This window comes from Talpa occidentalis, unplaced genomic scaffold (assembly GCF_014898055.3).
Source record: "Talpa occidentalis isolate TD23 unplaced genomic scaffold, MPIMG_talOcc4v2.1 talOcc4.4, whole genome shotgun sequence".
Classification (NCBI taxonomy): Eukaryota; Metazoa; Chordata; class Mammalia; order Eulipotyphla; family Talpidae; genus Talpa; species Talpa occidentalis.
In genome coordinates, this window is record NW_023604295.1 from 102,171,582 (window position 1) to 102,183,813 (window position 12,232).

The 12,232-nt window shown below is 48.5% G+C and overlaps 1 protein-coding gene across 2 annotated transcripts in view; it reads left to right on the forward strand.

Moving 5' to 3' along the window:
• Positions 1 to 7,369, forward strand: part of KY (kyphoscoliosis peptidase) — a 47,028-nt gene extending 39,659 nt beyond the window's left edge. For both annotated transcript variants that reach the window (XM_037525941.2, XM_037525942.2), the window contains one exon: positions 2,953 to 7,369. In XM_037525941.2, coding sequence (XP_037381838.1) covers positions 2,953 to 3,848 — 896 coding nt within the window. In that variant the 3' untranslated portion in view covers positions 3,849 to 7,369. The remainder of the gene's footprint in view (positions 1 to 2,952) is intronic.
• The last annotated feature ends 4,863 nt before the right edge of the window (positions 7,370 to 12,232 follow it).

The following is a 12,232-nucleotide window of genomic DNA, read 5'->3' on the forward strand; positions in this document are numbered from 1 at the left end:
CAGACTCCAGGGTCCAAAACTGTGGCCATGGGGCTGGCAGGTCTACCACCAGCTGGCTATGTCTTCTGTAGACTCATGCTGCAGGCCTCAACATAGCTAGAACTGTGCACCCCCGCTCTGCAGCCAAGAACTGCCTATGCACCCTGCCTCAGTCTCGGGGGGCCTGTGCTTGCAGGATGGAAGGCCTGAGCTCACATTGGCTGTTAGCACAGGGTGGCCTGAGAGTGGGCCCAGAACCAGCGGGAGCCCCAGCCAACTTGGCGGGTGGTAGGGACACAGGTGCCCCCGCAGTACTTGCAGCTGACTTATGGCTTCAGCTGACAAAGGTTTCCTTAACTAGGGTGCTGAGCTCTCACATATTTTTCAATAACTACAAATACCTGGTGGCGCCTGCTACTGAAATAACAGCTTGAGGTTGCTGTCTTTGGGCCTGTGTTTCCTGGGCTTCCATGGGCTGTACCTCAGTCTGTGCTGTCGGGGGTGGGAGGGACATGGAACCCCAGGGAAGAATGAACCAGGCCATCAGTTGTTTGCCTTTTCAAGAGACATAAAATGTAAACACCAGGTTTCTTAATATACAGTAATTGAGAATCCGACTCCACACTCATGATAAATAGAGAATAGTTCTCTGCTGGGGCTAGTTAAGAGTGGGGATGGGAAGGAAGTAGAAGAGGGAAGAAAGAGGATGTGAAAGTCATTGAAAGGGAAGAGAGGTCAGAATGGGCAAGAAGTGGGGGTCAGAAGAGGTTACAGAGTTTCCCAGGGGTTGCAGCCCTTTAAGTCTTCTCAGCCATTCAGCTCTGCTTTTTTAAGAAACCCCAGGGCCAGGCATCAGAGCCAGACCTGGGACATGGCAGGACTGGGGACATGTGGGCCCCTTCTCCCAGGACCCACAGGACAGCAGAGAGAGCAGACATTACTATCACTCACTCACTGCAGCGTTGCTAAGTTCCCCAAAGAAGACACAGAATAAAGAGAGCAGCTTCCAGGGTGCAGTCTCAGCCAGGCACTGGGAAAGGCTTCTTTGCAATCAAAACATTCAGTTGACGTCTTACCCGGGTTCAGGGAAGCAGTAGAGGGATGGGAGGGCTGTGCCCCTAGAGGATGTGAGGCCCCAGCGAGGAGGGCCTGGAGGCCTCTCCACTGCTCTCCAGCTTGATGGTGACCTACAGAATGAGCTGGGAGTGCTGGGGGCTGTTTCCACAGGAGACTTGGTGGCCATGTGGAGGCCCTGGGCAGCACTTCACGCACCACAGGTGAATTGCTTGGGGACCTCATAACAACTCTGATGATGATGGAACAGGACAGGACCGTGAGCACTGATGGGGGAGACAGTTTTGCCCACAGAACCAGCTTGATTCAGTGGAGGGAGGGTTTCAAGCAAGAAAATATAACATGTCTGTTGTTCTTGATCACTTTCCTTTGGAGGTTACAGGGGACCGGTGTCCCGTGGTGACTGACAGCAGGGGGGAGAGAGTGTAGATGAAGAACGTAGCACATAAGCACAAAGAACCCCACAACTTGTGTTAAAAAAAGGGAAGGAAGACAGCCACTGTGAAGACTAAACGAGTGGTGGACACAGGGGCGGAGATGATGTCCAGAAAGACATGGCCAGCAGCCTGGATTCTGCAGACTTGGGAGAGCAGAGTCAGAGGCCCAGTTTCAAAGGTCGATGGATGGCAGAGACCACAGCAGGTAGCAGAAGGCAGGAGAGGAGCTGGCTATACCTGAGCAGGCAGGGAAAGTTTTCAAATGGAGGAACCCAGAAGAAGGCAGAAGGGAGGGGCTGGGCTAGCTAACTTGCATCCCTGATCCTTGCCCACATGGGGAATCTCTCATTCCCCTGTAGGGAGCTGCCCCCAATGCAGTAGCTGGGCCGCCTTGAGTATGGAAATCAGCAGACTAGGTGGGAAGTCTCAGGTTCATCTGTCTTAGAGCCCAGGTACGTTGTCTGCCTCCCCAGCAAAAGCCTTGGGCCCCAGACAGGAGAAAGGTTACTTACTGGTAAGCATGGAGCAGACAGCATGACACTCCTTGTGCACCTCCATGCTGAGGCAGGGAGGGCAGCTGGCATTGGAAGCAGGTGATCAGTTTCTGAGAGGAAGGCGCAGTAAGGTTCTCAGAGAAGCCACTTCTCTGTGGGAGAGCTCATGGGTTACAAAGACTAGAGAACTGACCGACTGTCCCCAGAAAACAATGACCAGAATAGAGGAACAGAAGAAGATGAAAATACCAGGCTAAGTTAGAGGCAGGGCGGGGAGGGGAGGCATGAGTGCATGGCTGTAACAGACCCTCCTCTGCACTCACTGGCCCTTCTTCCTAGAATAGTGGCCAAGACAAGCCAATGTGAGAAGTGTGGCAGGGAAGTGGGGAGTCGGGGCGTGAGGAGCAGCCCCATGCCTGATCACAGTCTCTAGGAGTGAAGAGATCCCAACTGACTTTTCAGGTAATGTGTTGACACGACAGCTGTCAGCACTAATGAGCAGATGCTAGAGAGAGCAGCAAAAGCAACACTTGCAACCTGGAGGAAGCATCACAGAGATGCTCTCCAGCCTGGGCCATAGGTCCTCCTTGCACCTTGACCCTCCATCTCCCTGGGTCTGGGATCAGGTTGCACTTCCATGCAGCCTTCACTAACTGGAATCAGGTAGGTAGGGTGAGTGTGTGCAGCTGGGAACAGATTTTTTTTTCTTGGGAACCCCCCCACCCAGATTTTAACTCACATGAGGCAAACTTCCTGAATGGGGCGTGGACAGCAGTGTGCTGCAACCTGCTTATATAATGTCCAGTGGTGTCATGTTACTTGCTTAAAATCAATTGTGGTGAAAGTATTTACACCACAGAAATGGGCAGATGCTACAAGTCGGGGTTTTCCCTTTGGAAAACCAGTTGTCAAACATTGACCAGCACACGCTGGACCTGTCTTGCCTGACCTTGGCCTTCTCTCCACAGTGAATGGGAAGGCCACGGTCACCATCGAGAGCTGCACCCCAACGCTCTTCATGTTTATGCTCAATGGTAAGCAGGAGCACGGTCTGCTGAGCCTCAGGAAGAACGGGATGAAGCTGGAAGTGTATCCTCCGGCCATGGGCACCCACAAGCTGCAAATCTTCGCCAAAGGCAACTCCGACATCTACAGCTCGGTGCTGGAGTACACACTCAAGTGCAACTATGTGGACTTCGGTGTACAGCTGCCAGCGGAGCTGCACCAGCCCGTGGGCCCCAGCTGGTTCTCCGAGCAGATGGGCATCGTGAAGCCCTCCCACCCTGACCCCATCATCCACACCAGGGACGGGCGCTGCTCCGTCAGCTTCAGTGTAGAGGAGGGCATCAGCGTCCTGGCGTCCCTGCATGGGGATGATGGGCCCTTCACCGAGGAGACGCAGCGGCGCTACATCTTCCAGCTGCACCGGGAGAAGCGGACAGAGCTGAAAGTCCAGCTGCCCCATGCCGGCAAGTTTGCACTCAAGATCTTTGTCAAGAAGAGGCAGGAACCAGGCAACTACATCTTTGTCTTCAATTATCTCCTGTGCTGCACCAATACCAAGGTGAACTGGCCCGTGTTCCCCGAGAGCTTCGGCAACTGGGGGCAGGACAATGAGCTGCTGGAGCCTCTGTCGGGCGTGCTTCCTGCCAACCGAAATGTCCCATTCAAATTGAAGTTGCATGGCATCGCCAAGGCCCTGGTGAAGGGGCAGGATACGTGGCCACTGACCCTGAACCGCGACGGCTACTGGGAGGGCAGCTGCAACACAGCCGGCTGCCAGGAGGTCTACGTCATGGTGCTGGAGAACGCCAACCACAACTTCTACTCCTACATCCTGAAGTACAAAGTGAACGCCCAGTGAGGGCCTAGCCCAGACGCACCCCCCAGAGGCCCACGGCCAACCCTGCACAGGGAGGGCCCGAGGGAAGTGCAGAGGGCCCTGGACACCACTGAGTCTGCATGAAGTCTCTTCTATGCCCCTGCCTCAGTCTCCCTGCCCTGTCACGGGAGCTGTGTTCTGATGGCTTCTCTCAGTGGCCCTGGCCGAGGGGACAGAGGCAAAGGCCCTTTAGAAGAAAAAGGTGCTATTTAAATCCAAGGTATTGTAAACTGTACCCCACTGCCCAGATGCTCCCCTCCTCATATTAATGCTGTTGTGGTTGTCATAGGGTTGATGTGGGAAAACAGAGAGATTGTCCCGGCTGAAAGCTTTTCGCATGATGAGGACCCTTATCCTCCGCTCCCTCAAGCCCAAAAGGGACCTGATTTGCAAGGCTGAGTCATCTTGCGTCATTGGTCCCTTTCACATGGCATCCAAGTGTTTCTCACCAACTCCTGGACCCCAGGGAAGGTGGGACCATCAATTTTTGCAGACCTAACCATCTTCTGCATTCCTGCTGCCACTTCATTAGTCGCTTCTTGCTCTTCAAGATGAAAGGTGTGAGAGGAAGCCAGCCAACCCCCAATTGCTAGCGCAGATGGCCTCCACAGACTTTGTTACTGGGGATGGCAAACAGGACGTGACTCCAAAGCAAAGAGCAGCCAGTGCCCACTCTGGATGGGAGGCTGGGGAGGAAGTACACCTTAGTACTCCTGCAACCCGATTCTAAAGGTGTGCAACCTCTGACTGTGCCCTCAGAGGAGCCTGTAGCTCAGTTACCTCAGTCTAAGGCCTGGGGGTGACCTTCCAAGCCTCAGGCCCCTGCCTGCACCCTACCCAGAAAACCTTAGCAGGCCTTTGAGGAGCCGTGACAGTCACCATGCCCAAAGGTCGAGGTGAGGCGAGGAGTAGTGCAAATGCTTCAGTGCTGAGGGGACTCCCGCGATACTAAAGCTCTGCTGGCCCCCAAGAGCAAATCCGCAGATGGGGGTCCTGGGCCTGCCCTGGGAGCAGGTTTTGGGCTTGAACCTATTTCATCTCTCTTCCTCCCTTCCTCTGAGATGAGAGGGCTCCTGCGCCCCACCTTCTGTGGGGACAGTTCAGAACCTCTTGCTTGCTCAGGTCTGAGAAGCCTTGGCTGCCCAGCTGGCCCTCAGCAGCACCTCCGGTCAGTGTTGCCATGGCAACAGCAGATGGGCTGGCTCAGCGAGAGCAGCCAGGAGGGAAGGATGGAGAGGCCCAGCATGGCCTCCGCAACACCATCCCGACCACTCTTCGAGGTGGACCCTGGTGACTTCCAGGCTTCTCTACCTCTGCTGTCCCTGTCATCCCCGAGAGCCCGCCCTGCCCAGCACGTTCCCTCGTGGCTGCTACAAATGCCTCCAGGCTCAGCTACAGACAGAACCGGCCGGGGACCCTCACAGCCTGCTCTGCCTTCACCCGCACATCACGTATTCAAACAATGTTCAAGGGGCACCTGCAGCACCAGGCATCACAGTAGACACGGACCACAGAGGGAAACCAAGGGGCCCTGTCCCCGCCAGACCTAGGGGTGGTGGCAGCAGCTTTACCTCCTCAGCCTGTCTCTTGGCACATCAGTCCAGCATCCCTTTAGGTCTCCTCCCTAGAAGCTCCCCTGTACCACCCAGCATGCACCTGGCCCCCAGCAATTTAATACGGTGTCCATAGTCCCCCAGGTGGGGCTGGGAGGCTGCAAGCCATAGCGGGGCTGAGCAGCCCTGCCTGCACCAGCGCCCTCTAGCAGACTGGCCCCCAGACATCCATCCCATTAAGCCTGGAAAATGCACAAAAGTCCCAGCGGTTAAACTGCTGTGCACAACGGGGAAACAAGGGGAGTTTCCACACCCTCAAAGCAACCTTTTCTCACACCTTTGATTTTATGGACTGAAAGAAATGTGTTTCATCAAAATAATAAGCGCCTTCTATAACTCATGTCACTCACAGGCCCAGGGCTGGCAGCCACTCTAGTCCTGCCGAGAATGACAGGCATCTTTTTAGATGCCTATATAATTAATCAATACATTCTGGAGTGTGCAGAGGATGCCACTCTGCAAAATAGGAGCTGTCCCGAGCACAGCAACAGAGACCAGTCTCTCGAAGCATCTGCAGAGCCTCCCAGAGTCCCTCCCTCTTGTTTAACCAGGCACCCCCTTTGTAAGGACAGCTGTGGGCACAGTCAGAAAATCACCTGAATTTATTTCCACTGAAGTAAAAATATATGAAATGAAATCCAATCTTCATGAATTTTTACACGCATGCTGCTCAGGGTAGAAATTCGGAGTTGTATTTTGAAGTCTTTTATTCAAATCCCCATCTTTGTTTCCTGGTGGTGGAGCCCTGCAGGTCGGTGGAGTGGCAAGGGCGCCCCCTGGTGTCCAAAGTGCGGATCTTCTGTGCTGCAAACCTCTGCGAGGCTGAATCTATCACCCAGGTTTTGTTAGCAGAATTTGAAAAATGCTGCTGAGATGTTTAAGTTACATTCACCGGGTGCTTTCTCGTGACTTCTCAGCACTTCCTCGTATGCACACAGAGCACATCTTTGCCACATACGGACTGTGAGGCGAGCCTGGGGGACTGCCTGGCCTGGTGACAAGGCATGGAACATAATACGATTTAGGAGTATTTGGCCCCAGAAATCCCTTCTTAAAACAGAAACATGATCTAGAAATGGATAGGACAGCTTTGATAATAATACTCATTACTATGCCAATGAAGAGTTGAAATTTATCAATCTCAAAATCTCTTGCTAGCAAGTCCTGAATTGGCAGCCTGAGCCCAAAAGCAGAGCCCTGTGGTTCTGGAAAGTCGGAGAGAGTGAGGGGGTGGAGAAGCAAGTGGTCTTTGACCATAACTGTAATTACCTTCTTTTTGGCTTGTTTGTGAAGCACCAGCGACACAGCTGGACTCTGTTTTCAATCTGATTACGATCATTGTGAGTTTTCCATATGCTACATTGTCCCACCAGGGCATATTCCTCACACACAACCTGCTGAGATTAAAACGAAATAAATAGATTAACTGAAGCATGAAGGATTTACCATAGACATAAAGAACTATTTCCTGTTGTTAAGCAGGAGGGACAAGTTGCCAAAAAAGTTTGTGAAATCCTCTTCTCAAAACACTTGAAAGGAGGAACGTATTCCCAGTGGTCTAGGGGTTCAGATGCCATGCTGACCGGAAGGATTATGTTCTCCCCAAACCAACTACTCCTTGAACTACACTGGATCAGCCACAGCAAACACAGGCTGAACGTGCCTCATCCTTTGCTATGGGCAAAGTACTCAAAGGGGGTGTGCATCTGTGTCCCACATTAGTTTCTCTGAGGTCTAGAGTTTCTTTTCATTTGGGGAAGTAGTTGGAAATCTTAAGAGGTGATTACTTTTCATAACGTGTGTATTGAGTTGTGTGGGCCGGCGGTGGCTGCTGAGTATGCTTTCCCCACGTTGTTGCTGGTGTTGTTTTTCAATAAAATTTATATTCATTTTTATCCAACAATGTAATTATCGATCCATTCTTATCACCGCTCTCACAAGGGGGGGACAGACAGGAAAAAACACTTTCATGTTCAAAGAGAGCCCTAGAAAAAAAAAAAAATCAATGTCCCAGTCATTTGAATGTGATGGTGAGATGCAAATGAAATGTCAGGCAAATAGCTATTTCACATTAAAGAAAACATAATTAGGTTAATTCCAGCCCCTCTCTGGCTCACATGCCTTTGAAGGGCATAATGGCCGTGTTTGTTTGTTTGTTTAATTGAATGTTGTTTAACTTGAATTTTTTTAAGTTAATCTTAACTTCTGTTTTTAATGAAAAGGAAAAAAATGCACCAAAAATGTGTCCGTCTACCTTTCAGTTGTTGTTTGGAATTCGGATAAATATATACATTTCTTGATATTCACAGACATGTAGAAACTTTCCAGCAGGTTACCTAAGCAGGTTATTCATAAATTAGACATTTAGGGGAATACAGAAAATTAAATTCTAGATACCTCTAAGAAGCTGCTGTAACCATGGAGACCATTCCCATAGCTTATAGTGTGAAGGACAAAAAGAACTTTGTCCCCAAATCTGCCCTCATCTTGTCCCTTGCTGCTCCATCCACAAACACAAGACTCAAGAGGCTTCCTCAGGAAGAAGGCCAACAGCGGACCCTATCTTTAACAACATAGTAAGAGGAAGTAGAAGAAATAGTCCCTCACTTAAGAGAAGAAGGATCTTGACTCATTAGAACAAACTGAAAACGCCACCCCCGAGGCTGGAATGGAAGGGATGACCTCTAACGTCCCTTCCAGTCCAGAGAGTTTGTGATGCTGTGTCTTCGTGAACAGATGCTAGCAGGCGGTAGACCTGGGATTGTCAGATGTGGAACATGTGAAGGGCCCTGCTGTGTTAAGAGCCTGCCCTGCAGCCCCCAGCAGCCTGCGCTGCTGGCTTCTCTCTTGCCTGAGGGCAAGGGGCTGGAGAAAACCCAGCAGAGGGACCAGAGGGAAGCACCAGGCCTGACAGGATGCTGCTTTTCTCTGATTTGCAAGAAAAAATAAAGAAAATTAAAAGTCAAGCAACAGCAATACCTCACTTGGATATCCACAGGCCTTCCAAAGCCCGAAGCCCGAACCTAACTCACTTTTCTCCCCTCAAGTCCCATCCAACACCTCCTGGCCCCCAGTAAATGCATCCCCTCCTGGCCCCCAGTGCAGTAAACACATCCCTTTCTGGCCCCCAATGCAGTAAATGCATCCCCATCCCCAGGTAGCTAAGTCAGGTTCATGGCAGCCAGGAGTGACTCCTTCTTTCTTTGTAATGGTGAAATCTGATCCATTATGTCTTGTCTCATACCTGACCTACTTTTCAAACTCTTGTCCACTCCATCACCACAGCCTTTGCTATAATTCAGATACACCGTTATGATTGCTTCCTGTGATGACAAGAGCCCCCCACTGACTCATGACTCTCTACGTTCTTCTGTATGTATACCAGGACTATTAGTTATGTTAAGACAAGATATCCATGAAGGCCTTCCAAAAGAGGCATGCCATCTCTGCAGAAGACAAATTTGTGTCAGGCACTAGTCAAAAAGTTAGGTATTCGAACAAAAACTGGTCTTAACAGGGAATCAGGAAGAAGTTCATAGTCTCTCCCTTTTTCTGGACTCTTAAAAAGGCAAGAGGCTGAGGTCTGCAGTCAAAGATGCTAGTATATAGGGTGGCTGTAAGTCGCATAGGGACTTGTGACAGGGTGAGTGGTGAAGTCTGGACTGAAGGTGAGCAAGTTATACCTGGTAAATCAGTTTATCCACATCCATAGCTCACAGATGATTTCTCCATTGTCCTGGAACCTACAACAGTATTGATCATTTTTCAAGTGTGCCAATTGGATTCCCTAGGAAGAAGGTGCTGAGACCAGCTTGGTAATGCACACAGTACATTAGAGGCTAATATATAACAAATAAAGAGGAAGAAAGCAGGATTAGGCAGAGAGAACCTCAGACAGTGATGCACATCTTGGCCAACCTAAGAGTCCCGAGTTGTACAGAAACAGCCAGGCCCTTGTGAACCAACTCTACTTAGTCAGTGGCTGGGATCAGCCTAGGAAGAACTTTGCCTCAGTTAAAAAACTAAGGCAGACTTCTGGTTTTAAGTCTAGCATTCAAGAAGCTCAGAAGGCATTACTCCATTCTGAACATATCAAAAGGTGGACCAACTGAAAAATTAAAAATTCTTGTTAGGTCTGTAAGAGAAGTGAGGTTCCAACCCACAAAACTAGAGACACAAACAGGCAAATACAGAGACTCACAACTCATTGTGGAGAAATCTCCATGGGAACCAATATCTGGGTAGAAAAACCTGAACTGTAACTGATGGATTGGTGGAGGCTCAGTGTGAACAACTTTGAGAGTTAAAAACTCCAAGGGGATCCACTCATCAGGGAGACCCCACATTTTAGTTTTAGTTCCTGGATCTATACCTGGTTCTCACGGTGAACATCTGAGCAAAAGAGGAAAAAAATCCCTCATGGTTTTAGTGGCAAGGTGGGGAAATAAACCTATAGGCAGAGAATCAGTAAGGACAGTACCACCAATCAACTGTATATAATTGACATTTTTAGACTACTGACAACAGAGTACACAATCTTCCCAAACTCACGTGGAATAGTCATCAAGTTCCATAACATTCTGGGCCAAAATATATTCCGCAATCAATTTAAAAGAATGGAACGTGCTCTCTGTCTACAATAGACATAGACTAGTAGTCAATAACAGAAAGATAGTTGGAAAATCCAAAAAAACTTGGATCTCAAAAACACATTTCTAACTAATACATGGGTCAAAAAGGAAATCTCAAGGGAAATTTTAAAATATTTTGAACTACATGAAAATGAAAACACAACTTACCAAAATTTGCCGGGTGCAGTGAAAGTTGTGCTTAGAGGGACATTTATAGTATTGAATGCACTTACTAGGAAAAAAAGACAGATCTAAAATCAATAAGCTCCCACTTTAAGAAGCTAGAAAAAGAAGAACAAAGTAAATGCAAAGTAAACAAAAGAAAAGAAATAAAAATTAGAACAAAATCAATGAAATTAAAACAGGAAATCAGTAGTGGAAAGTCAACAAAATCAAAAGCTGGTTCTTTGAAAGGATCAATAAAACCAATAAGCCTCTATCTAGACAGGTTAAGAAAAAAAAGAGAGAGGACAAAAAATACTAATATCAGAAATAAACCAGGGGACTACAGATACCATGGATAATCAAGGAATACACTGAATAACTCTATGCCCACAAATCTGATAACTTTATGTGAAGTGGTCCAATTTCTTGAAAGACAACAATCTACCAAAACTCACACAAGAAAGAATGGGTGATTTGAATAGGCTTATATCTGTTAAAGAAATAGAATCAATATTTAATAACATTCTACACAGAAAGCCCAGGTCCAGATGGTGAATTATAGCAAACATTTAAGGAAAAAAAAAATCATATGAATTCTCTACAGTCTCTTTCAGTAGATAGAAGCAGAGAGATTATGTCCTCATTCTGAGGCCAGCATTACCTTAATACCAAAACCACACAAAAACATTACAAGGAAAGAAAAAAACAGACTAATATCTCTCATAAACATAGAGGTAGAAATCCTTCACAAAAATATTAGCTAATCAAACCCAACAATGCATAAAAGCTAAGGCAGTCCCTGCTCTCCTTGCAGGCAATCAGCAAGTTTTCTCTTGAAGGGAAATCTGTGCAGGATATATCCAGGTCTGCCACAAAGGTGTGCGTTTGGCTGTGTCACTGAGGATTCAGAAAAGACTGGCTGGGAAAAGATTCTGGGGGTGAGGCTAGCTCATCCCACAGCCATCTGGAATCCAGTGATCACTGGTGAGCTTTCTCCAAACAGCTTGTCCAAGGGACAGGGGCAGTTTCCAGGCTTGGCTGCCTCTGCACAGAAGGGGTGTGTGCCCCAAAGTCAGCCTTCATAGTGCTGTGACTACTTTGATAGAAAGCAGCTTCCTCCTTACTTCCCCTCTTGGTTCCTCCTGATTAAAATGTATCCTGCACATAGAATAAGTGATCGGTAAATTTTTGAAATGGCCATCAATCAGTCCTTTCAAAGGCAAAATAATAGAGGGCTGAGTTTCTTAATGTGACTGTTGACCAAGAAGACTGTTAAATTACGACATATAAAATAGTCGCTTCCAACTAACTAGGAAAGAATATCCCTGTCTACAGACTCCTCGCCCCTGTGGGAAATGTATATTTACAGGAAGAGAAAAATCGCCACCTGGCTGGGGACACTCTGGGTGTTTGCCTCCGGGAAGCAATCAGGGCAACCGATCGATGGCAGGAGTGTCCTTCATCTCGGGAGACCCACCGCCTTCAGCTTGTGGTGAGATTGCTTTGCATCCATCAGGGCATGCTGACCCCCTCCATGACACAAGGAATCAGCCATCATTTCACTCTGGCTATGTGCGGACTGAGAGAGTGAAGTCCTGCCCCCGGGTGGCAGGGAGGACTATAGAGAGGCTGGTGGCAGGAGGGCAGAGGGACCGCCATAACCATGAATGGCCAAGAACAATTGGGTTGCATGACTAATGAGGTACAGATGCTAGGAGTGAGGGGGCCCTGGCAGCTCCCATACGGGCAAAGTCTGTGGATAAGGGGAAATGAGGAATCCATTATTTAAAATGAAATTGTTAGAGGGAGAAGGAGTCCTATAACAAAATGACTGTGGGATTAAAGATTGCTAGGTGAACGCTCTGCTGATAGGTACATGTATTGTTTGCTTGTGAACACCATGGGGAGCTGAAAATTAACATTTAATTATATTACAAACAAATTCAATGTAGCCAGG